General features: G+C 38.6%; 1 protein-coding gene across 1 annotated transcript; it reads left to right on the top strand.

Moving 5' to 3' along the window:
• The first annotated feature begins 166 nt into the window (after positions 1-166).
• LOC307154550 (adhesion G protein-coupled receptor E3-like) lies at positions 167-23,517 on the top strand. Its single transcript, XM_079864566.1, has 13 exons — positions 167-175; positions 2,881-2,912; positions 5,155-5,230; positions 5,454-5,639; positions 11,478-11,597; positions 11,723-11,904; positions 12,012-12,190; positions 12,251-12,455; positions 12,533-12,765; positions 12,849-12,915; positions 12,998-13,089; positions 20,233-20,383; positions 22,847-23,517. Coding segments are annotated over exons 3-13 (1,557 nt in total). The 5' UTR covers positions 167-175; positions 2,881-2,912; positions 5,155-5,229; the 3' UTR covers positions 22,988-23,517.

Genomic DNA, 23,517 nt, shown 5'->3' with positions numbered 1-23,517 from the left:
TGCATCAGTGACTCAAACCCTCCTGCTCTGAACTTCAGCTGGTTTAAGGAGAATGAAACCTCAGCTGTTGGATCTGGACAGAGTTTCAGTGCACTACAGAGTGGACGCTTCTACTGTCAGGCTCACAATCAACATGGATCTCAGAGATCAGACGCTGTAACTGTCACTGTTAAAGGTAGAGCGGCTCATATACTTACATTACTCTTTCTAAAGTGATTCAAATTAATCTGTTTAGCTCAATGTCATGTGTGAGTACAGATTGACTTTTTCTTTTTAATATCAATACTTTTCACACATTACAAAGAATACATTTCTGAATTTATGATTTATAAAAATGTTTTAACCACTATTTTTAAGACTGCCCCTCCCCGACACCCGCCATTATACATTTATAACAATAATATCTTAGTCAAAACCTAAAGTAATCTTGACAAACTATATAGCATTTGAAAGTGTTCAGACTGTAGTTTTCATATTTGACGACTGATTTTAGAAATATGTGGTGCCGAATTATAACACATGCTCTGATTCTTTCCGTATGTTTTTATATGTATTTTAGAGATTGAATTCAAATTAATTCAAATATTAACATTACTACCTAGACTACTTCTGAATAGGATGTCTACTTCATAAATATATTTTTTTAAAGTATGGAAATATATGGTTAAGATCACTCAATCCATATATGGAAATCGAAGAGTCCTTATATGGTCACCAGAGGAGTCTGGATGTCATCTAGTGGAAAAGTTTGGTACTGCGCTAAAAAAAACTTGATAAATATTTTTGAGACATCAACCTAAAATTTGTCACAGAACTTGTTCAGATATTTAGCTTTAATTTTCTTGAAGTTTTAGAGTTTTATATAAAATTAAAAAATATATATTTTACATTTTTATAAACTTCTATGGTGTTTTTGTAAACTTTAATTTAACAAGGTTTTTAAAGGCACCTATTATGAGAAATTCACTTTTACATAGTGTTTGAACATAAATGTGTCGACAGTGTGTGTACACAACCACCCTATAATAATAAACATCCACCCACTCCTCTTTTTGAATCCCCATAAATCATAAGCAGTGTCTCAGAACAAGCGGTATGCTTTCTCACGCACCCCTGCCAAACTGTGGAGCCAGGTAGTGTTGCACTGCACACTCAGACCCCACTCCGGGACGGGTCCCTGTCCTCCACCTCGCTGCCCCTCCACAGGTACATCTGTGGTCCCATTGGTCCTGCTGGTTCGGTCGCTGGGAGCCTGGATAGAGCCGTCACGTTCCTTCATTATCAAAACACTGATGGATCACATGCTGTAGAATCATAGGGCTACTACAATCATTAATGTAAAATTAATGACCCATATAATCAAAGATAAGACTCAATAAGAGCTCAGTGAATCAGACTACTACATTATGATTATGTCATCATCATCACATTACCAACATCACCTGATTCATTTTCTCTCTGATTTTCTTGCCATAACCAAAGTTACAGCAGCCAGAGAAAAACTAATGTTAGAAAGTCAAGGGTCAAGAGCCCAACTAAAGAAACACTGATCACCATCATGGTGATTTTTAAAACTCTTTTTAATAAATCAATTGTTAATTCTCAATAAGATCTTCTGTAGACGTCTGACAGAAATAAAGTCAGTCTGGTTAGTAATAAGTGAAGCTGGTAATGCTGTTTGTGGAGTTGTTTAATCCTCCTCTGCTGAGATCTTCACAGATTTAATGTCTTCTTTTCTCTTCAGTTGATTTCATCTGAGGCTGTGGCTGAAGTCAGTTGTAGTTCTTGTGTTTCTGCTCGTCTCTTTTTTCTGTTCTTGTTGTTTCTCTAAATGGACATTCCCAGAATTCCCTGCGTGACACTTCACATTTGATGCTATTTCATTTAAATAAGTTTCTTCTTAGTTTTTGTACCAGTCATGTACATTTGGGGTTTATATTACATCATATATTGTTTAATGAATGTTTATGGCATTATTTGGAGTCATGTGTGTGTCACCATGATGGTGTTTTGTGTTTGTATGTATGACACTGTGCACCTTCTTTACATTAACATGTTTCTCGATTCGTGGAAAACCAATGGTGGTGAACTTTGAATCATCATGTGCTTTTTCTTTTTATCTCCTGTATTATTATGGGGGTTATCAGTATATTACCAAAGTATAAAGCAAATTTTAATACTTTAGTGAATTTGAATGATTACGTTTATCGGTTAAAGGTAATACAAAATGTGTAGTCCTTATAAACACAGAGATGTGTTAAGAATCGACACAGGTTGTGTGTTAAATTTGACACAACGTGTTAAAACTGACACAACATGTGTCATTTTTAACACATCTCTTTTTAGAGTGCAGTGTTTCGTAAACAATTCTGCAGCTTTGAAAATAATTGTGAGTCAATCATTCAATGATTCATTTATAAATACAGCTAGTTGCTTTGTTACTGAATGTAAGGATGACTCAATGACTCGCTCATTGAGAAGACAGTGGCTTACCGGTTTTAGAGTAATATATTTTAAAGTATCACTTAATTTTTCCATCATTGCATATTGCTCTATTGAACATTTTTCATTGAAAACATTTTTTATTTCATAAAGTTATGCATAAAGGTAAAAAAAAGCACTGTGAAATAAATGTAGAGGGCAAATATTGTCCCTTAATGGAAAAGGTATGACTGAAGTCTAAGTGGAAGAGAGGGGGAACGCAGAAGGAGGAACACCACTCTAAAAAGTTGGAACCACTTCTCTCACCATTAGTCCACAACTGCTGAAATCTTGCTGAATCCACAATCTTACTGAAATTGCTGCTTAATAAAATAGTTATTTCTTTCAGTTTTGCAGTTTATTATATTACTGACTTCATGCTGATTTCTGTCATTGCAGGTAGAAATATAACGCCGCTGGAAGGACGCAACGTAAGTTGAGTTTCTGAAATTGAAGTTGTAGAGACTCCTATCAATAATAGTCCAAACTGAAGCAGTGCAATAACATGTGCATTTTAGATATGTGTGTAATCTGAAATATGAATGTGCTTTTCTAATAATTGCTGATGGTTTATGGGGGCATTCAGTCCATATAAGCTGTGAATACTCTGCATACAAAAGCCAATTGAAAGAATGAGTTTGTGGACTCGCTAATTAATTAATACTAGAAATTACTACAAATTCCCTTGTTATTTGAGGAGTAACATAAAGCTTACATAATAAAATGTTGGAAATACATAACTGTCCGTCATTCATTTATTTGCCAAACCAGGGTTTTGGGTAAGCGGGTCCACAATAGCTTTGAAGCCTATACTCTCTGTCATCATCATTGTTCTGCATTCTCATTGTTTGCTGGCAATATGGATTTAATGCGCAGAGAAAGCTGTCCACGAAGCTGTCCATTTCAACCACACATTCTCATTACTTCTTTTACAAACTTAAACTTTTATTCCAGTACTTTTGTTAGTTTGGATCAGGGCCGGCCCAAGGTATAAGCGAACTAAGTGGCTGCTTGGGGCCCCCTGGCCACCCCCTGCACTGGAAAAAATGATACTTTGGATTAACTTAAAAAAATTGATGTAATTTGTTACAGCAATTTTTTTTTAGATTTTCTCAATTTGTATTTATTTATTTATAACCAACACCATCAGATCACTTTTTTTTTCTTTGTTCATCTGTCAGTTATAACATACAAAGGCCAAACAAAATCTAAAGTAAACATATAAGGGTCAAGAGCCCAACTAATGCAAACACTGATCACCATAATGGTAACTCACAATTTGTGATTTTCTCCTTCAGTGATTCTCTAGTTAACATCAGGTGTCTTCAGTAATAGTCAATCATCACTCAATTAATCATTTAATTATCTCATTAACTTTAACACTCTTGAGTAAAAATGGTTTAATTTTGGTTTGACATTAAATACAAATTTATGGTTTTAACTAAATCATGAATACAATTTGAGAAAATCAAAAAAAAATTGCTGTAACAAATTACATAAATTTTTTTAAGTTAATCCAAAGTATCATTTTTTTTCAGTGATAGAAGGCGTAACACTTACTTTGAGGCAAAGTGAAAACAGAAGGTATAAACTGAAAATCACAATTTTCCATTGGACCAATGTAAATATATATTTTGAATGAATTGCACTGATGTTTCACTTTTTTCAGTGTTTTTTTTTTTTTTTTTTTTTTACATATTAATTAACTTAAACAAGTGACATGAATGAATGAATGAATGAATAATTCAAGACAAGTAAAATTCTGATTTCATGATCAATATACCTGCCTACAACTGCTGCTGTGTCTGCCAGTGTTTGAGTCATGCGCATAACCTCGCGTGCAGACAATTTGTGCGCAAAGTCACGGTAATGTTAAGCCATGATACAAAAATTTTATTTGATCAATGATTTATCCTTTAAATTTAATGATATTCAGAACAGAAAAAAAAAATATATATATATAAACAAGCCAAAACTAAATAATTTAAAGCGAAAGTGAAAGTAAGCGATTCGCGATGTATTTGGATGGTAAACTATTCTTTATTATAGGCTTCTTTGTACTTCACTCACGTTCCAATATCGACAGAAAAAATTATCCTTTTCACACGCAAAAATGTGCTTGGAAACATCACAGTGGAGCGGTGCTTACTGTGAACGGTATGAATTGTACTACTGACTATTTAAACAGAGCAGTGTAAGTTTTATATGTTAGGTTGACTATTTTATTATTAAACATTTATTACGGCTATAATGAACAGGCTGCGATGTCAAGATTGCAATGCTGGAATATGTTTACAGTTTGTTTTCAGAAGTTTCAAAGAGTTAGTAAAAGAGTAAAGGAAAAGTTAAAACTTTTTTAACTACGCGTGGTGGGAGGGGGCCCCCAAATCAAATTCTGTTTAGGGCCCCCAAAAGGCTCGGGCCGGCACTGGTTTGGATACAAACACTGTCCACTGTAGCGAGCAAAATACAGAAAAGCACCTTTAGAAAAGTATTTTCATTTCCACCAGTAGGTGGCGACAAATGTTTAAAAAAATATATGTCATTGAATCATTTGTTAAAGAAATTTGTTAAAAAACAGTGTCTGTGTCTCATTTCAGAGGCACTCAGCATACCCGGTTAAAGTCATCACTCACACATCGTCAAATTCTGTCTTCTCAATTTTGATTTCAGAGTCAGACTGAAAAGCTTCAAAATCTTCTAGAGCAGATCGAGAACATTACAGATCAAGAGCTTTCTTTGACTGTAAGTCTTCAAGTAATAATAATCAAATCAAATGTAATTGTCAGTTACATGACTGACATCGCAGGTCTGATTATTATATATATATATATATATATATATATAAAATAATCAAATCAAATGTAATTGTCAGTTACATGATTGACATTGCAGGTCTGATTAATTGGCTTTCTTAATATTTACATTTACAGTATTTTTTCTTTCTTTCTGATCAATAAATTAGACTCCAGTGACCGATGTTTTGAATATGGTCCTCAACACTTCAGGAGAGATTTCAGAGTCTTCATCATCAGTCAGCTCAGCTGAACTAGCCTTCAACGGAAACCATGTGTTAAAAACCAACGAGAAACTCCTCTCTACATTGGTGAAGCCGACAGACACAAATGCCAGTGTCAGTTTTACTCTTGCTGCTGTTGGTGAGTGGAAAAACTGTTATTATTGATGATGAAACTGAGCTTATATATGATATAGTTTATATAGAAAACACCCACTTCAGCCACAGTCTTAGGGTCTTTTTACAAGACACCGTTTTCAACTAAAAACGTACAACTTTTTATACGTTTGGCCGTTCGTTTCCACGACAACAAAGAGTCAGGTTGGGTGCCTGAAAATGCAAAGTTTTGTAAACTCAAAGGAAACACTTCTGAATTTTAAGCGTATCGTTGTCGTGTAAACGTAGTGGAGACCAGGGACAGTTGTAACACTTTTTGCATTTATCTCAATTACTCAGAGACTATTGGGACTAGATCAACCAAATTTGTATATATTAAACTCTATACCATTTAAAGATGATTATATATGACATAACGTTCACAGTATTTATTTGAATGGAAGAAGCCAGATGTTGCAACTGACCCCAACCCAGGGGACAGTTGCAACACAACCATGGGACGGTTGCAACATGTTAAAAAAAAACTTAAATTTCACTAATTAACTTTAGCTTTTTGTCTCAATGAGCATATAGAATTCTGAAAATATGAACTGTTTTAGGCCTATAGTATTATTTATTTCTATAATAATATTATTGTAACCTATTATTTATTTATTTAGTGATATTTATCAAATAACAGTTATTGAGTTTTGTTTGTTTATGTGTAGAACATAGGCCTACATATATTCAGTGTGCAGGTGTTACAGATGCTATTCAATCTCTCCATATTTCAGTGCCAGACAGGAAGAATTGAACAATTTGCAATGCAACAAACTTTTATTAAACATGCAATTTATAACTTGTTGCAACTGTCCCCAAACCTATCTGACTTTGACACATGCTAACTACGTCACTTAGAAGTCAACAAAACAATAATTCAAACTAAGTAAGTTGAAATGTTATTTTCATACCTCCAAAACAGCAGCAGATGTTGAATATGTCTACTTTCTTCTTGTTGGGGGAAGGGTCTAACTGTGCATGTGTAGTATGAGTGTCATCAATCTAGCTTGTTTCTGATTGGAGAAAAATGACATGTTGCAACCATCCCCTGTTGCAACACTCCCCGGTCTCCCCTACCCTAAGATGAATCAACTAAAGATAAAAGAAGACATTACATCTCTAAAGATCTCAGCAGAAGAGGATTCAACAACTCCACAAACAACATTAGAGTCTGGCGCATGCTCTGCTGCGACAACACAGTTTCCTTACGCGTCTCGTCCGAGCTCCACGGCTTGTCTAAGTTCTGTCTAAAGTTTGTCTTGTCTCGTCTTGTGTCCCCGATCTGTTGATTATGGCAAAAACTCTTACATTATTGATTGTGCTGGTGTTTACAAGACAACTGTTTATCTGCGACGGCCTTACAGTGCAACCGGTGATAGATGGAGAGTTACTCACCTACAGCCGAGAAGACCTGCTATTATTACGGGACTCTCCGCCAAGTAACATCAAGCCCGTGGCGGCCGTACCCCCGGAGCTCCGACCCAGGAAAAGGGGCAAACGGGGGAGGAATCCGAAGCAGGATAAGAAGACGTCCCTTCAAACCACCTCTTCCCTCCATCATCCTGGCAAATGTCCGGTCCCTCCGCAACAAAATGGACATGCTACATGCCCGATGCCGTCTGGAAAGAGCCTTCAGAGACATCTGCATCATCGCCTTGACCGAAACCTGGCTGGACGAGGCGATCTCTGACAACGAGGTAGCCCTGGACGGCTTCACCATCATAAGGTCGGACAGAACGGCTCAATCAGGGAAGACGCGAGGGGGAGGTGTCTGTTTTTACATCAACGACAGATGGTGTACTAATATCAAAATCCATCAAAAGATATGTACACCCAATCTGGAGATGTTGACTGTATCACTGCGCCCCCACTATCTCCCCCGTGAATTCCCCACTGTTGTGTCTAGCTGTGTTTATATCCCCCCAAACGTTAACACCAAGACAGCATCTGAGCTGGTGGCTGAAGAGGCTAACTCGATGCTTGCTAAGTACCCGGGGGCTCCGGTGCTTATCATGGGGGATTATAACAGCTGCAGACTAGAATCTGTTTTGCCATCATTCCACCAGTATGTTGACACCCCCACCAGAAGGGATAACATCTTGGATTTACGTTATGGTAACATTATCGATGCGTACCGCACACGCTCTTACCCTCCACTCGGACTTGCAGATCACAATATGATCTGTTTACTTCCGGTATACAAACAGGAACTCAAAACACACAAGCCAGAGACATACAGCGCCCCTACATGGACGGAGGATGCCATTGCGCAACTCCAAGGCTCCCTGGCATGCACTGACTGGGACATTTTTGATGGGGAATTAGATGACAGAGTCTCCATCATCTCAGATTACATCAACTTCTGTATTCAGACCACTATACCAGTTAAGAAAATAAAAAAATATCCTAACTCTAAACCATGGATTACACATCAGCTAAGAAAAAGCCTGAAGGAAAAACACAGAGCCTTCAAGCTCAAGGACTGGACAGCACTTAATACAGCAAACAGAGCAGTAAAAAAATGAGGTTTTTAAAGCCAAACAACAATACAAGAATAAACTGGAACAAAAATTCAGCTCCATGAACACCAGACAAGCCTTTCAGATGACCAAAACACTGACAGGAAATGCACCCAGACCCAGCTCACCAATCTCACCAGAGCAAGGACATAAGCTGAACATCTTTTTTAACCGGTTCGACTCAGTTGACTACTCAGAGGAATGTCGCAGTCAGCTGGATGTACTCCCCCTGCTGGACCCAAATGACCCAGCCCCCTTCTCAAAGGAGGATGTCAGGCGGCAACTGAGTAGATGCAAGCCAGGCAAGGCCCCAGGGCCTGATGGGATCCCAGCAAGGGTGCTTAAGACCTGTGCTACTGAACTCTCTGCAATAATCCACCCACTCTTCTGTGAAGTCTACCATCAACGCAAAATCCCCACCCTCTGGAAAACAGCTACAATAATTCCAGTACCTAAAAAAAACACGTCCCAAAGAACTCAATGACTTCCGCCCCATTGCTCTTACACCCATCCTGATGCACAGCAAAATCCCCCAGTGTTAAATTAACACTGAGAGTGTTAAATTAACACTGAGAGTGTGGATTATATAAACTCTGAGCAGAGTGTTAAATGAACACTGAAGCAGTGTTAAAGTTAATGAGCTAATTAAGTGATTAATTTAGTGATGATTGAACATTACTGAAGACACCTGATGTTAACAAGCAGAATCACTGAAGGAGAAAATCACACATTGTAAGTTACCATTATGGAGAATAGTGTTTGCTTTAGTTGGGCTCTTGACCCTTATATGTTTACTTTAGATTTTGCTTGTCTGCTGTTGTTGATTTATAACAGTCAGATGAGCAAAGATCTAATGTGATCTGATGGTGTTGGTTATGTTTAGACATAATCTTGTTGTGATCTGAAAAATGAAACTTATTGAGGTAATTTGGTTTAACTTGATAAGTACAGCAGCTCTGTGACTCCACAGCATATGATTATCAGCTTTTTAATATAATCCAAAATAATTAATAAACGTTGGTCTGATCAAAAGACTTTTAAATGAATTTATTTAGAAACACAGACATCAATAATCAGCCTGTGAATCTCAACAATGGTAACAATAACTTTTCCTCTGGCTGCCACCAATCACAACTCATTAATGGCTCCCATCATGCATTGCGGTATGAATAAATTATTAACCGAATTGTCTTAGTAATTTCCTTTTCCTAATTGTATATTCTGCTCGTCACCATTGTTGAGATGCATAGACTGAATCTTGATGTCTGTGTGTGCCTAAAAGAAATATTTTCTTTAAAAAAAAAAAAAAGAAATCCTTCGTACTATATCTAAAATTCTAGATATGCAGAATCACAGTTATGCTGAAATCAACAACATAAATCTAAGTCAGAAATAAGGGTCTCAATGAGTTCAGTGAAGCTAATCAAGTTCAAATGATGATTGTCATAACATAACCATCAGATTAATTTTTTTTTTCTTTGTTCATCTGGCTGCTATAACTCACTAACAGCAGCCAAACAAAGTCTAAAGTAACCATATAAGGGTCAAGAGCCCAACTAAAGCAAACACTATTCTCCATAATGGTAACTTACAATGTGTGATTTTCTCCTTCAGTGATTCTGTTTGTTAACATCAGGTGTCTTCAATAATGCTCAATCATCTCTCAATTAATCACTTAATTAGCTCATTAACTTTAACACTGCTTCAGTGTTCATTTAACACTCTGCTCAGAGTTTATATAATTCACACTTTTCAGTGTTAATTTAACACTGGGGATTTTGCTGTGTGAAGTGTCTGGAGTATCTGCTGCTACAATCCATCCTGCCACATGTCCGTCCACATCTGGATCCCCTCCAATTTGCTTACAAGGCCAAGAGAGGCACTGAGGACGCTGTAGCATGCCTGTTGCACCTCGTCCTACAACACCTGGATTCTCCAGGCACGACTGTCAGGATTCTGTTTGCAGATTTCAGCTCTGCATTCAACACCATTCAGAGACATCTACTGATCCAGAAACTGCTCCACCTCAATGTCCCCTCCCGCCTGATCCATCTTCTCCACAACTTCCTCACCAACAGACAACAGGCTGTACGGGTAAGCACAACCACCACAACTATACTGACTTCCAACACAGGAGCCCCGCAGGGCTGTGTTTTAAGCCCCTTTCTTTACACCCTTTACACAAACGACTGTACCAGTCCCTCACCCAACACCATATTCCTCAAGTATGCCGATGACACTGCAATCCTTGGACTCCTCACAGACACACATTCAACCCAAGAATATCTTAATACAGTCTCCCATTTCACGCAGTGGTGTGGAAATAACTATCTCAAACTCAACATCAGCAAAACAAAAGAAATGTTTTTTGGATCGGCACAATCCCACCACCCCATTATCATTAACAACGAAACAGTAGGGACAGTAGATCACTTCAAATATCTTGGACTCACAATTGACAATAACCTCACCTTTGAACACCACACAACAGACATACAGAAAAAAGGAATCCAAAGACTGTCAGCGGTGCGTAAACTTAAAGGACTTCATGTTGCCCCCCATCTACTCCTACTACTGTATATTAGCATTGCTCAACCCATCCTACTATACTGTTCAACCTGTTTTTTCAACATGCTTACTGTAAAAAAACGTAACAAACTTACCAAGATAACCAATACTACCTCCAAAATAATAGGTCTGCCCACTCCAAATCTACAAGAACTAAACACCAAAGCCATCACACGTATCGCTCATGTAATATCCCTGGACATTACTCACCCACTCAACCGCTACTTCTCACTCCTACCCTCTGGCAGGAGGTTCAGAAGCATAAGATGCAATAAAACCCGCTTCAGCAGAAGCCTAATCCCCTCAGCTATCCAAACACTCAATAAGACAAAGCCACACAGATAGATAAATTGTTTTGCAGTGAAATAATGTATGTTTTTTTTTCCCCATATATGTATGTGTCAAATGTTTACTGTGTATGAAAATATGTATGTCTATATGTGCCGTGAGTATGTACAATGAAAAGCGTTTCTGGAAATGTGAAAAAGAATTTCCCTAAAGGGACAATAAAATATATACTATACTATACTATACTATTACCAGCTTGACTTAAGATAACTCTGGGGATTTTGCTATGTACAAAGTTAACTGATTAGTTCAAACTAGTAATTAGATGAAATAGTTATTTTATTTTAGTCTTTTTATTGTTTTGGGTTAGGTTAGGGTTAGGGTTAGGTTGAATCAACTTTAATAAAAACAAAAAAACAAAACATAACTGCTTATTTGACTTCAATCAGAGGTTGAAGTCTTCATGGTTGGACCCAGTGTCACCTTAGATAAAATCCCTCGGCTTGTCACGACAAATTGTTCTGTGGACATCGATCTCATTGGGATCGCCAAGAACAACAATGAAACAAGTATGTGAGATGTGCTTTAATACAACATTTTTATTAAAACATTTTTAGAAGATATATCACTAAACCACATTTAACTAAAGGTTTTCATTTGTTAAATACAAGTTTCTTCTGTTTCTGTCACACAGGATCAGCTGCTGTGGCTTTCATGAGTTATAACACAATGGAGAATCTACTGAAGCCAGACTTCTTCAACACATCAGCTGACACAATTAAAACCATGATGTCCACTGTGATCTCAGTTACTCTTCTCAAAACCACCAACACTAAACTCACCAAACCAGTCAACTTCACCTTCAAACACATCAGCGTGAGAGACTGGAATGTTTTTTTTTTCCAACCTGAGAACTGATGAACATCTGAAAACATCTATTCAGTGTTATACTATTTTCTGCATGTTCTTTCTTCTTTTTGCAGGAGTTTGAGCCCGGCAGTTCTCTGTCCTGTGTGTACTGGAATATCAGTGAGTGGATTGTAGATGGTTGTTCTGTTTTAAAGACCAACAGAAGCTACACTGTGTGTTCCTGTGTTCATCTGTCCACATTCGCTGTCATCATGCAAACCAACCGCCCATCAGAGGTACGAGAACATTTATAGTGAGCATTGAAGAACAGCACAGATTTGGCACTCATGTACTCTGACATGTTTCCTCAGAGCGACTCAGAGCTGAACGTGTTGAATTTAGTGTGTGTGATCGTGGGGCTGGTGTTCTTCAGTTTGGCCCTGTTGACCTTTGCCCTTTGTCAGTGGAGTCCTGGAGTGAATAATGTGGCTCGAATCAACCTCTGCGTGAGTCTGCTGTTGGCTCACCTTCTGTTCCTGCTCACACAACAGTTCCTGAGCCTCATACGCCGTCATCAGGTGAGAATGATGAAGGAGCCCTACAGCTCAGCACAGTCTCACTGAGAATCATCATAACCGTCTCTCATGATCTCCAGGTGTTGTGTGCCGTGATATCAGGTGTGCTGCACTTCCTCTTTCTCTCCGGCTTTGTGTGGATGTTCATTGAAGCTGTGCTGCTCTTCATCTGTGTGAAGAACCTATCCCAGATCAGCTCCAAAAGGAGGGGGGTGCTTAGCAGTGGATTCCTGTGTGTGATTGGATATACGGTTGCTCTGGTTGTGGTGGCTGTGTCTGCTGGGGTGGATCCTAAAGGCTACGGAAGTGAAAAGTGAGTTTAGTTTGAGCGACTCAGAGATCAACACCTTCATCCTTCATGTTTGTTCATTTAATTATTTTTCTTCCTCTAAACAGGTGCTGGATTAAAATGGATAAAGGCTTTATCTGGAGTTTTCAGGGACCTGTTTGCGTCATACTAGCAGTAAGCACATTTCTCATCATGACTTTGTATTAAAAGGAAAAGTGATTAAAGATTAATGACTGTTGTTTCTCTTACTGTGCAGTTAAACATGATTCTCTTCATCTACATCATCATCAGTCTGACCTCCACCTTGAAAAATCTGAACGCTGAAGTTTCACATATGAAACGAACCAAGTAACAAACAATATGATTTGAACATTCCATGAAATGTGTATATATATGTTGTTATATGCTGCATATTTCTAGACACCTTTAACCTTATTTTGATTATTCTCAGGTTAGGTACACTGAAAAAAGTGAAACATTGCAAAACATATATTTTGCAATTCATTCAAAATATATATTTACATTGGTCCAATGGAAAATTGTGATTCCCTTTCGAAAGGGAACTCTACACTACGTCAGAATGACGCTATGGGGAACGCCTCGGGCGTGACAGGTGTCTGAAATCAAATATCAACTCACGTCAATCATGTTGACCGGCGACAGCCCGTGAATCGTCAGCTTGATTGATTAACGCGCGACCTGGATGTATAAAGGGGAGCCTTGCACACATGACAACATCTTTTCGTCTTCAGGGACTGTTTTGTCTGTTTTCAGAATATCGCAAGTGAAGCGCGGGAGGCTCTCGAGAGAGCCTCTTGTGCAAACTGTGAGCGTTTTTTAAAGATGCTCCGCTCTCGTCGGACCCTTTTCTCGAGGGAGGAGGGTTCAGCATCTGAGCCCTGTGGCGATCTGTGAAACAATACTGTTTGGGTACGAGGCGTTCACAGTCAGTTCCTGAGGGTGCTGGCAGTGTTCATTAAGAAATATCTCGGCGAGCGTGAGAAAGGAAAATCCGTGCGCTGTCGGATGTTTCAACCTCGCACCTGTTGACTTTCTTCTCGAGGGATGAAAGCTATATATATTTTAACGGCTCGTTTCTCGCGCTTGCCGAGGCAGTGTGTAGATTACGAGAACGTATGAATAAGTATTAAAACAGTATTGTCTGGTGGTTATGGCTGCATTTAATTCTATGAATTAAAATGATGAGCAGTGAACAAAAAGAGCAGGTGTAATTCTGGTCTTTTTGTAAAATGTGAAATTAACATATTTCTGTTTCTTTTCAGACTACGTCTCCTGTTTTAGAGTCTGGGGCAAAATGGTTTGGGTAAGAAAGTAAATCTAGAGATTTTTTCGATGGTCAGGTAGAAGGTCTTAACAGGCCTCCTTGACCAGACAGTCCCCATTTTGCAACCGGACAGCGCTTGGAATGTGGTTATCAGGTTATAGGCCTCACTAGGCCTTTCTGAATATAGCTTCCACATACTATGGTTGAATGAGCTCCCACATACTGTGGCTATCAGGTCATAGGCCTCACTAGGCCTTCCTGAGTATGAGCTCTCACATACTGTGTTCACCAGGTGCTGCGGTTGCCAGGTTACAGGCCTCACCAGGCCTTCCTGGTTATGACATTAATTTAGCATTGACAAGTTCTCATAGCTTATTATAAGCTAGCTTTTAACAGTATGTGTAGTAGGCTTCCTCTCCATATGAGGGTCGTATTGCTGAGGCCTCCATATACTTATTGAGCCTAGGCGGGCTAGTTATTGCCAATATATGTGCTAGGCTTCCTCTCCCTGTGAGAGTTGTACTGCTGAGGCCTCCATATACATACTGCATGTTTCAGGCTTCCTCTACTTTCAGAGTCATCCTGCAGAGGCCTTCGTGCAAATAGCTAGCTAGCTATTGTCCGTATATGTTGTAGGCTTCCTCTCCATATGAGAGTCGTACTGCTGAGGCTTCCATATACATATTGCATGTTTCAGGCTTCCTCTACTTTCAGAGTCATCCTGCAGAGGCCTTCATGCAAATAGCAAGCTAGTTTTGTGTTAGTATATGTAGTAGGCTTCCTCTCCATATGAGGGTCGTATTGTTGAGGCCTCCATATACTTATTGTATTGCTGATATATGTGCTAGGCTTCCTCTCCATATGAGAGTCGTACTGCTGAGGCCTCCATATACATACTACATGTTTCAGGCCTCTACTTTCAGAGTCATCCTGCAGAGGCCTTCCTGCAAATAGCAAGCTAGCTTTTGTCAGTATATGTTGTTGGCTTCCTCTCTAAATGAGAGTCGTACTGCTGAGGCCTCCATATACATACTGCATGTTTCAGGCTTCCTCTGCTTTCAGAGTCATCCTGCTGAGGCCTTCATGCAAATAGCAAGCTAGTTTTGTGTTAGTATATGTAGTAGGCTTCCTCTCTATATGAGGGTCGTATTGTTGAGGCCTCCATATACTTATTGTATGAGGCCTCCATATACATACTGCATGTGTCAGGCTTCCTCTGCTTTCAGAGTCATCCTGCAGAGGCCTTCATGCAAATAGCTAGCTAGCTTTTGTCAGTATACGTTGTAGGCTTCCTCTCCATATGTGAGTCGTACTGCTGAGGCCTCCATATACATATTGCATGTTTCAGGCTTCCTCTACTTTCAGAGTCATCCTGCAGAGGCCTTCATGCAAATAGCTAGCTAGCTTTTGTCAGTATACGTTGTAGGCTTCCTCTCCATATGAGAGTCGTACTGCTGAGGCCTCCATATACATATTGCATGTTTCAGGCTTCCTCTACTTTCAGAGTCATCCTGCAGAGGCCTTCATGCAAGTAGCAAGCTAGTGTTGTGTTAGTGTATGTAGTAGGCTTCCTCTCCATATGAGGGTCGTATTGTTGTGAGCTTCCACATACTGTGGGCTTTCTAAGAATGAGCTCCCACTTACTGTGGTCGCCAGGTTACAGGCCTCATCAGGCCTTCTTGGATTCAGAATGGCTAAGTACATGCACTTTCTTTCATGTACTTTCTATAATCCATATTTATGGTAAGGGTTGTGCGCCGTACGCTTAATTCCCTTTCTTACATGGCCCAGACTTCGGTTCTAGGGCCTTTCTGAAAGTAAGCACAGGTTGTGGTCCCCAAGTTACAGGCCTCACCGGCCTTCCTGATATGAGCTCCCACATGCTGTGGTCGCCAGGTTAGAGGCCTCACCGGCCTTCCTGAAGGTAAGCTCCCACATATTGTGGTTGAATACAAGCTCCCCCATGTTGTGGTCGCCAGGTTAGAGGTCCTACCAGGCCTTCCTGGAGGTAAGCTCCCTTTAGGCCCTCACAGGCCTCCTCAGTGTTTTGAAACACAAACACTGGGTAGATCCATGGATTGAGTAGAGAAACTCCCCTCGCTGGCAAGGGTTGTAAAGCACTATGCTGAGTCATACTCTCCAGGATGTCCCGTCTCTGAGATCCGGGCTGAGTGGTTCACTGCCTGCTTCGCAGTCCCTCGGGTTGGATGCCTTCCTAAGGCAAGTGTCCAGAGGCTCTGTCTTCGGACAGACAGGAAGTGGCCAGACTGTAGTGTCTTATGTAGTGACACCAGGTCAGGCCTGCCTGGTGGCATTTCAGGTGGCACGTTCCCCTGAATAGTGACTGGCTGGGGTTCCCTCGGGTCCCCTAGCCACATTCCCTAGAAGGGACCCTTTCTAGTTTTTGAATTGTGGTCCTAGGCCTTTGAGCTGGCCCAGGTAGACCTTCCTTTAAATCTGTGGAGGTTTTTCTGTGGTATCCTTTAGCTTGGGCTATGACCGTAGGGAATGCTGTCACTGACAGCCCAGTGTGACCTGAGGGCATGCACTCCCCTTAGCATGGTGGCGTTGGTATATCGTTCCCCATAGCGTCATTCTGACGTAGTGTAGAGTTCCCTTTCGAAAGGGAACGTCTCAGGTTACGACTGTAACCTATGTTCCCTGAGAACAGGGAACGAGACACTACGTCTTCCTGCCATGCCTCGGGGCCTGCCTGCAACAGTCCCTTCAGATGATAGGATGTTGTCATGTGTGCAAGGCTCCCCTTTATACATCCAGGTCGCGCGTTAATCAATCAAGCTGATGATTCACGGGCTGTCGCCGGTCAACATGATTGACGTGAGTTGATATTTGATTTCAGACACCTGTCACGCCTGAGGCGTTCCCCATAGCGTCATTCTGACGTAGTGTCTCGTTCCCTGTTCTCAGGGAACATAGGTTACAGTCGTAACCTGAGACGTTTTCAGTTTATACCTTCTGTTTTCACTTTGACCTCAAAGTAAGTGTTACGCCCTCTATCACTGAAAAAAATGATACTTTGGATTAACTTAAAACAATTGATGTAATTTGTTACAGCTATTTTTTTTTTTTTTTTCTCAAATTGTATTTATGATTTAGTTAAAACCATAAATTTTGATTTAATGTCAAACCAAAATTTACATTTTTTCCAACTCAACGTTTACCTTAACCCAAAGTACACAGCAAAAACTCCAGTGTTAAATTAACACTCAAGAGTGTTAAAGTTAATGAGATAATTAAGTGATTAATTGAGTGATAATTGAGCATTACCTGGTGTTAACTAGAGAATCACTGAAGTAGAAAATCACAAATTGTAAGTTACCATTATGGTGATCAGTGTTTGCTTTAGTTGGGCTCTTGATCCTTATATGTTTACTTTAGATTTTGTTTGGCTGCTGTTATTGAGTTATAACTGACAGATGAACAAAGAATAAAAGTGATCTGATGGTGTTGGTTATATTTTGACAATCATCATTTGAACTTAATCACTGAACTCATTAAGACCCTTATTTCTGACGTAGATTTATGTTGTTGATTACAGAATAACTGTGATTCTGCATAAATATCCAGAATTTTAGATATAATACAAAGGATTTCTTAAAAGTTGTTTTGGAAAACAAACAAAAAAAAATTTTTTTTTCAGGCACTCACAGACATCAAGATTCAGTCTATGCATCTCAACAATGGTGACGAGCAGAATATTCAATTAGGAAAAGTAAATTACGTAGACAATTCAGATCATAATTTATTCATACCGCAATGCATGATGGGAGCTATTAATGAGTTGTGATTGGTGGCAGCCACTGCAACATGCTTTATTATTGTCACCATTGTTGAGAATCACAGGCTGATTATTGATGTCTGTGTTTCTATATAAATTTATTTGAAAGTCTTTTGATCAGAACAATGTTTATTAAATATTTTGGATTATGAAAAATACTGAAAATCATATGCTGTAGAAACACAGAGCTGCTGTAATTAACAAGTTAAACAAAACTATCTCAATAAGATTCGTTTTTTGGATCACAACATGATTATGTCAAAACATAACCAACACCATCAGATCACATTGTCTCTTTGTGCATCCGACTGTTATAAATCAATAACAGCAGACAAGCAAAATTTAAAGTGAACATATAAAGCAAATACTGATCACCATAATGGTGACTTACAATTTGTGATTTTCTCCTTCAGTGATTCTGCTTGTTAACATCAGGTGTCAAGTCAAGTATATTTGTATAGCGCTTTTCACAATACAGATTGTATCAAAGCAGTATTAAATCAAAATAGCACAACAAGGTTTGTTTCTAGTGGAAAAAAATGTCCACGTTTGGTAAGGCTGATCAATAGTATTATTGATTGATTAAATTAAATTAAATATCCCCAACTGAGCAAGCCAAAGGCAACAGTGGCAAGGAACCGAAAAACTCCATCAAGTGACCTAATGGAGAAAAAAAAAAAACCTTGGGAGAACCCAGGCTCAGTCGGGGGCCAGTTCTCCTCTGGCATTTATGAACTAGAGACCGGATTTAACTGTAAGATTAAAAATATCATAAGAATGCCTGGCTGAAGAGATGCGTCTTTAATCTAGTTTTAAACTGGGAAAGCGAGTCTGAGCGACGAACAGTATCAGGAAGACTATTCCAGAGTTTTGGAGCTAAATGTGAAAATGCTCTCCCTCCTTTGGTGGATCTGGATATCCTAGGTATGACCAAAAGCCTCGAATTAAGTGATCTTAAAGAGCGCGATGGATTATAGGGCGATAGAAGATCCGTTAAATAGACTGGAGCTAAGCCGTTTATAAGTAGCAATACCTTATAATTAATACGGAACTTTATAGGTAACCAATGTAGTGATGATAAAATCTGTGTTATATGATCATATTTTCTTGATCTAGTAAGAACTCTAGCGGCTGCATTTGGACTAACTGTAGCTTGTTTATTGAGGATGCAGGACAACCAGCTAATAAAGCATTACAGTAATCTAGTCTCGAGGTCATGAATGCATGAACTAACTTTTCTGCATTAGAAACAGATAGCATATTATGTGTCTTCAATAATGCTCAATCATCACTAAATTAATCACTTAATTATCTAATTAACTTTAACACTCTTGAGTGTTAATTTAACACTGGAGTTTTTGCTGTGTACTTTGGGTTAAGGTAAACGTTGAGTTGGAAAAAAAAAAAATTTTGGTTTGACATTATATCAAAATTTATGGTTTTAACTAAATCATAAATACAATTTGAGAAAATCTAAAAATAATTAGCTGTAACAAATTACATCAATTTTTTTAAGTTAATCCAAAGTATCATTTTTTTCAGTATAAAGTCAAATGTGTCCTAAATCATAAGCATCTGAATTTTCATACTCACAATCCACAGGTCAGAAGACTTCTTCATGGTCTGTTCAGCTCACTTTTTTAGAAATCAAAGACTTTTGGCAGGCGAGAGTAGCAAAAGAGTTTATTAGTTTCAATTAAATATAGTTTTAGTATCTACAGGTTAATTAGTTTACATATAAAGTACTAATATATAAAAAAACAAGACAAAACAACATCAAGAGTAAATCGTTTACAAGCGTTGTAACACTGGAGAGGCCATTAAGAATCAGCGTCAGCCTTCATCTTCTCCTTTCAGCCTTTTATAGACCATCTGATTTCTTGAGGTCGTCATCTTTGGAAATCCCCTCATAAATTATCAGTCTCTTACAGACAATTTATCCAATCCTAAGTCTTGAGGTGTCATGAGTTCTGGAAATTCATTTCAGACCTGTCTTTGTAAAGCCTTTCACCTCTTAGTCTTCCTTCTTCAGACTTTTCTTCTTTGTTGCATTCTGCGCATCGTCCGCAACACATCCGACGGTAATGCTTGCATTTATCTTCTTTCTTTAGCAAAGCTCTTTCTAATACATGTTTTGTTCCTCTCTATGCTTTTTAATTAATGCTTAAAACATTAAGTGTGGTATGTTTTTCTTTATAAACCACTTTCTCAAAAAACATTTTACAATAACAATTGTTTTTCTTCATAAACCACTTTCTTAATAAATAAGTTTCAAGTGTGGTTGATTGATATACAGAAGCGTTCTACAAAAAGTTCGACAAAAAGTCATACTTATAACAGAACAATTGCAGATTTTCCACAACAATATAATCAGTAATATATATTAACTCTCCATCTTTCTCTGCAGGAATATGACATTTAAAACACTGGCTCAGTTTGTGGTTCTTGGTTGCTCCTGGATTCTGGGTTTCTGGAAGGAGCTGGAGATCCCCTTCCTGATCTTGAACTCCCAGCAGGGAACCTTCATCTTCCTGGTCTATTGTGTCTTCAATAATCAGGTCAGACATCAGTACAGACAGTCTACCAGAAAATCATCTCTCACCTACTTTATATTAAAGGGTTAGTTCCCAAAAATGAAAATTAGCCCATGATTTACTCAACCTCAAGTCATCCTAGGTGTATTTGACATTCTTCTTTCAGACGAATACAATCAGAGATATATTTAAAAATGTTCTGGCTCTTCCAAGCTTTATAATGGCAGTGAATGGCCGTTTCTGTTAATAATCCATCCATGATAAAAGTGCTCCACACAGCTCTGGGGGGTTAACTGTACGTACACACCGCCGCCGACTTGAGCTGCAAAGAAACTCTGGCCGCCCTGTCAAGGACGCTTGTCAAAAAGTACGGGGAAGCTTGTTGATGCTTTGGTCGCTCTGACGTAGCAGCAATCTATGTTCGATCATGGGAGGAGAGAAGTGTCACACTATGAAATGTAAAGAGAAAAAACAAGCAATACATTGACGCGCTCGTGTTGTTTGAAGATGGTGAAGGTGAGTGCGCGCGTGCTGCCGGGGCTCTCCCTCTCTCTCTGCTCGTTCTTATATATGACCTGTCAAACGCGCCCTGTTAAACTGACAGGACTTAAAAACACAGGCAAACTTTCACTCTATGATGGTTAAACTGTGCAATTAAGGGCCGGGGAGCAGCTGGCCTGTACGGTTAATGAATCACGGATCAACTACGATAGCCTACCTATTCTTGACATCGCACATCCTGACTATCGTGGATTCGTATATCGCAATATCGATGCTTAAACGATACATAGTGCAGCCCTACTGGTAAGACAGAGACAAATTTGAGTTTCTATCAGTACTAGTTAAAAATATTATAAATCATCAACTATCCCAGCTATTTTATCCCATGCCTCGTTCTTTTGTAACTGGTCCCTATAAGCAAACAACGTCATATCATAAATGATAGGAAACCCAGCAACGGCGATGATCAGCTTCTCCAATTTCTTGGAACTAATGTTTTGGTAGGAACGAAAGTTTACATCGAATGTTTCTCCGGAATCAGCCAGCGAGAAGGACGTCTATATTTTGATTGGTTGCTGGCGTTTTGCCGCTGCTTGCCGCTGAACCTCATCATAGCTCATTACCATAAAGTTGAGCTACTTTCAACTTTCTGATTGATGCTCTGGTCGCTCAAAAATCGATGCCGATGGATTTGACGCTCCTTGCAGCTGAGAGAAGCCAGCTTCCATTGAAAATGAATGACTTCCGGTAACTTTGGAAGCTCAAGTCGGCAACGGTGTGTACATACAGTAATAAAGGCCTTCTGAAGTGAAGCAATGTGTTTGTGTGAGAGAAATATATCGACTAAAACAACTAGCTTCCGGCAGACGGCCGTACGCAAGTCGACTTGCACCAAAAGTAATGGCCATTCACTGCCATTATAAAGCTTGGAAGAGCCAGGATTTTTTTTTATATAACTCTGATTGTATTCGTCTGAAAGAAGAATGTCATATACACCTAGGATGACTTAAGGGCGAGTAAATCATGGGCTAATTTTCATTTTGGGGTGAACTAACCCTTTAACCCCTTAGAACCGGCTGTGTCGTCACCGACACATACCAGCAATCTGTTTTCATTTGACCATAACTCTTCAACCGTTTGCACTATCAAAACCATTCAAATTGTGCCTGACAGTAGACAACATACGCTTTTCAGCAATATACGTCTTGTTATGGTAATGTCTGCAAATGACAGCAGTGTGGGAAGGAAGGATTTGAACAGAGAGATACGAAGTGTGGTAGGTTAGAGTGTTTTGGATTGTATAAAATAATAAAAGAAATGAACAAATACATGGCGAAAGAAGTGTTAGACAGCAGAAGAGGGGATTGGGATGATTTTTAATGAAACTTGGGATGGCCGTTACTCTTTCACGTATCTAAGCATGTAGTGAGTGCATGTGTATGTGTGCGTGCCTATGAATGCGTGCATTTGTATGTATGCGTGTATGAAAAAAAAGTGTCCTAAATGAAAACTGTGCCACCCAATGTCACAAAAAAAGACTTGTATATATGTATTATAGATCATTTTTCAACTTTAAAGTGTTAGTTTCTTTCGGTCATTTTTTCTGGGGTTTTTTTGTTTTGTTTTTTAAATAAAAATTACATTTATTCTCGTACATTTTTTATTTTTGTCTATTTAAATTCTATTTACAAACTCACCACACACAATTAATGGTCAATAACTGTAATATGTTGAAAGCTAATCTTCTTCTGAAAAAGATGACACCTTGCACATTAAGATAGCACATTGTTTTAGAATTGTACAGACAGAAAAATCTAAATATGTGAAAAACACCTATTTTAGCTTCAGGTTCTAAAGGGTAAAGTTCATTTTTAATTTCTCATTTTCTAAAATTAAATTCTTGAATAATAACCTGGACATGTTTTTTTTTTTTTTTTTTTTTTTTTACCAGAGTTTCAAACTATTTCTCTTCTCATTCTTGTCCAGGTCAGGCAGCAGTACAGGAAGTTCTTCAGACGTCCATCAAGAAACAGTGAAGACACAAGCATCCATATTCAGCAAAGGAAGTGCCATTCTTATACAAGTCATTCTGTCGTGACCGTCTCAGATACAAATTTCACTAGTTAACCTGCTATATATTTACAGCGGTCAATACACTTATGTGAATCTATACATTTCTTTAAGTGCAACATTTCTTTGGTAGAGGAACTACCATGATTTTTAGAGGCTTGTATACTGGGTTACACTTTTAATATGCTAAAAAAAAAAAAGTAAGATAAAGCAATTGTTTTTCAGCTTAAAGTGTGTTATTAAAGCAGTGTGATATCTGTAACATTTCAAATCTTATTTTCTTTTAAACAATCTATTCAAAACTCAAAACATATTCATAACTCATAATCTCACAATCCAAAAAGATTCCACAGAAGTATCCCACAGAATTTGTGAATAAACAAATTTAGTTTCACAATTAAAAACAATAACATAAATTACCTGTAATAAAACAGAAAAAGGTTTCATATGATTTTGCATAAGAATTTAACCACGATATCAGTAGCTTGAATCATTTATTTTAAATAAATCTAGTATTTGTTACAAATTTGTCCTCTATCTGACTTTGAGCTTTTGAGTTTCTCACCATATAACTTCTGCATCAAGTG

This window comes from Squalius cephalus (assembly GCF_949319135.1).
Source record: "Squalius cephalus genome assembly, chromosome: 2".
NCBI classification, from domain to species: domain Eukaryota; kingdom Metazoa; phylum Chordata; class Actinopteri; order Cypriniformes; family Leuciscidae; genus Squalius; species Squalius cephalus.
The sequence above is the reverse complement of the archived record's forward strand: the minus strand, read 5'-3'. Positions and strand labels throughout refer to the sequence as shown.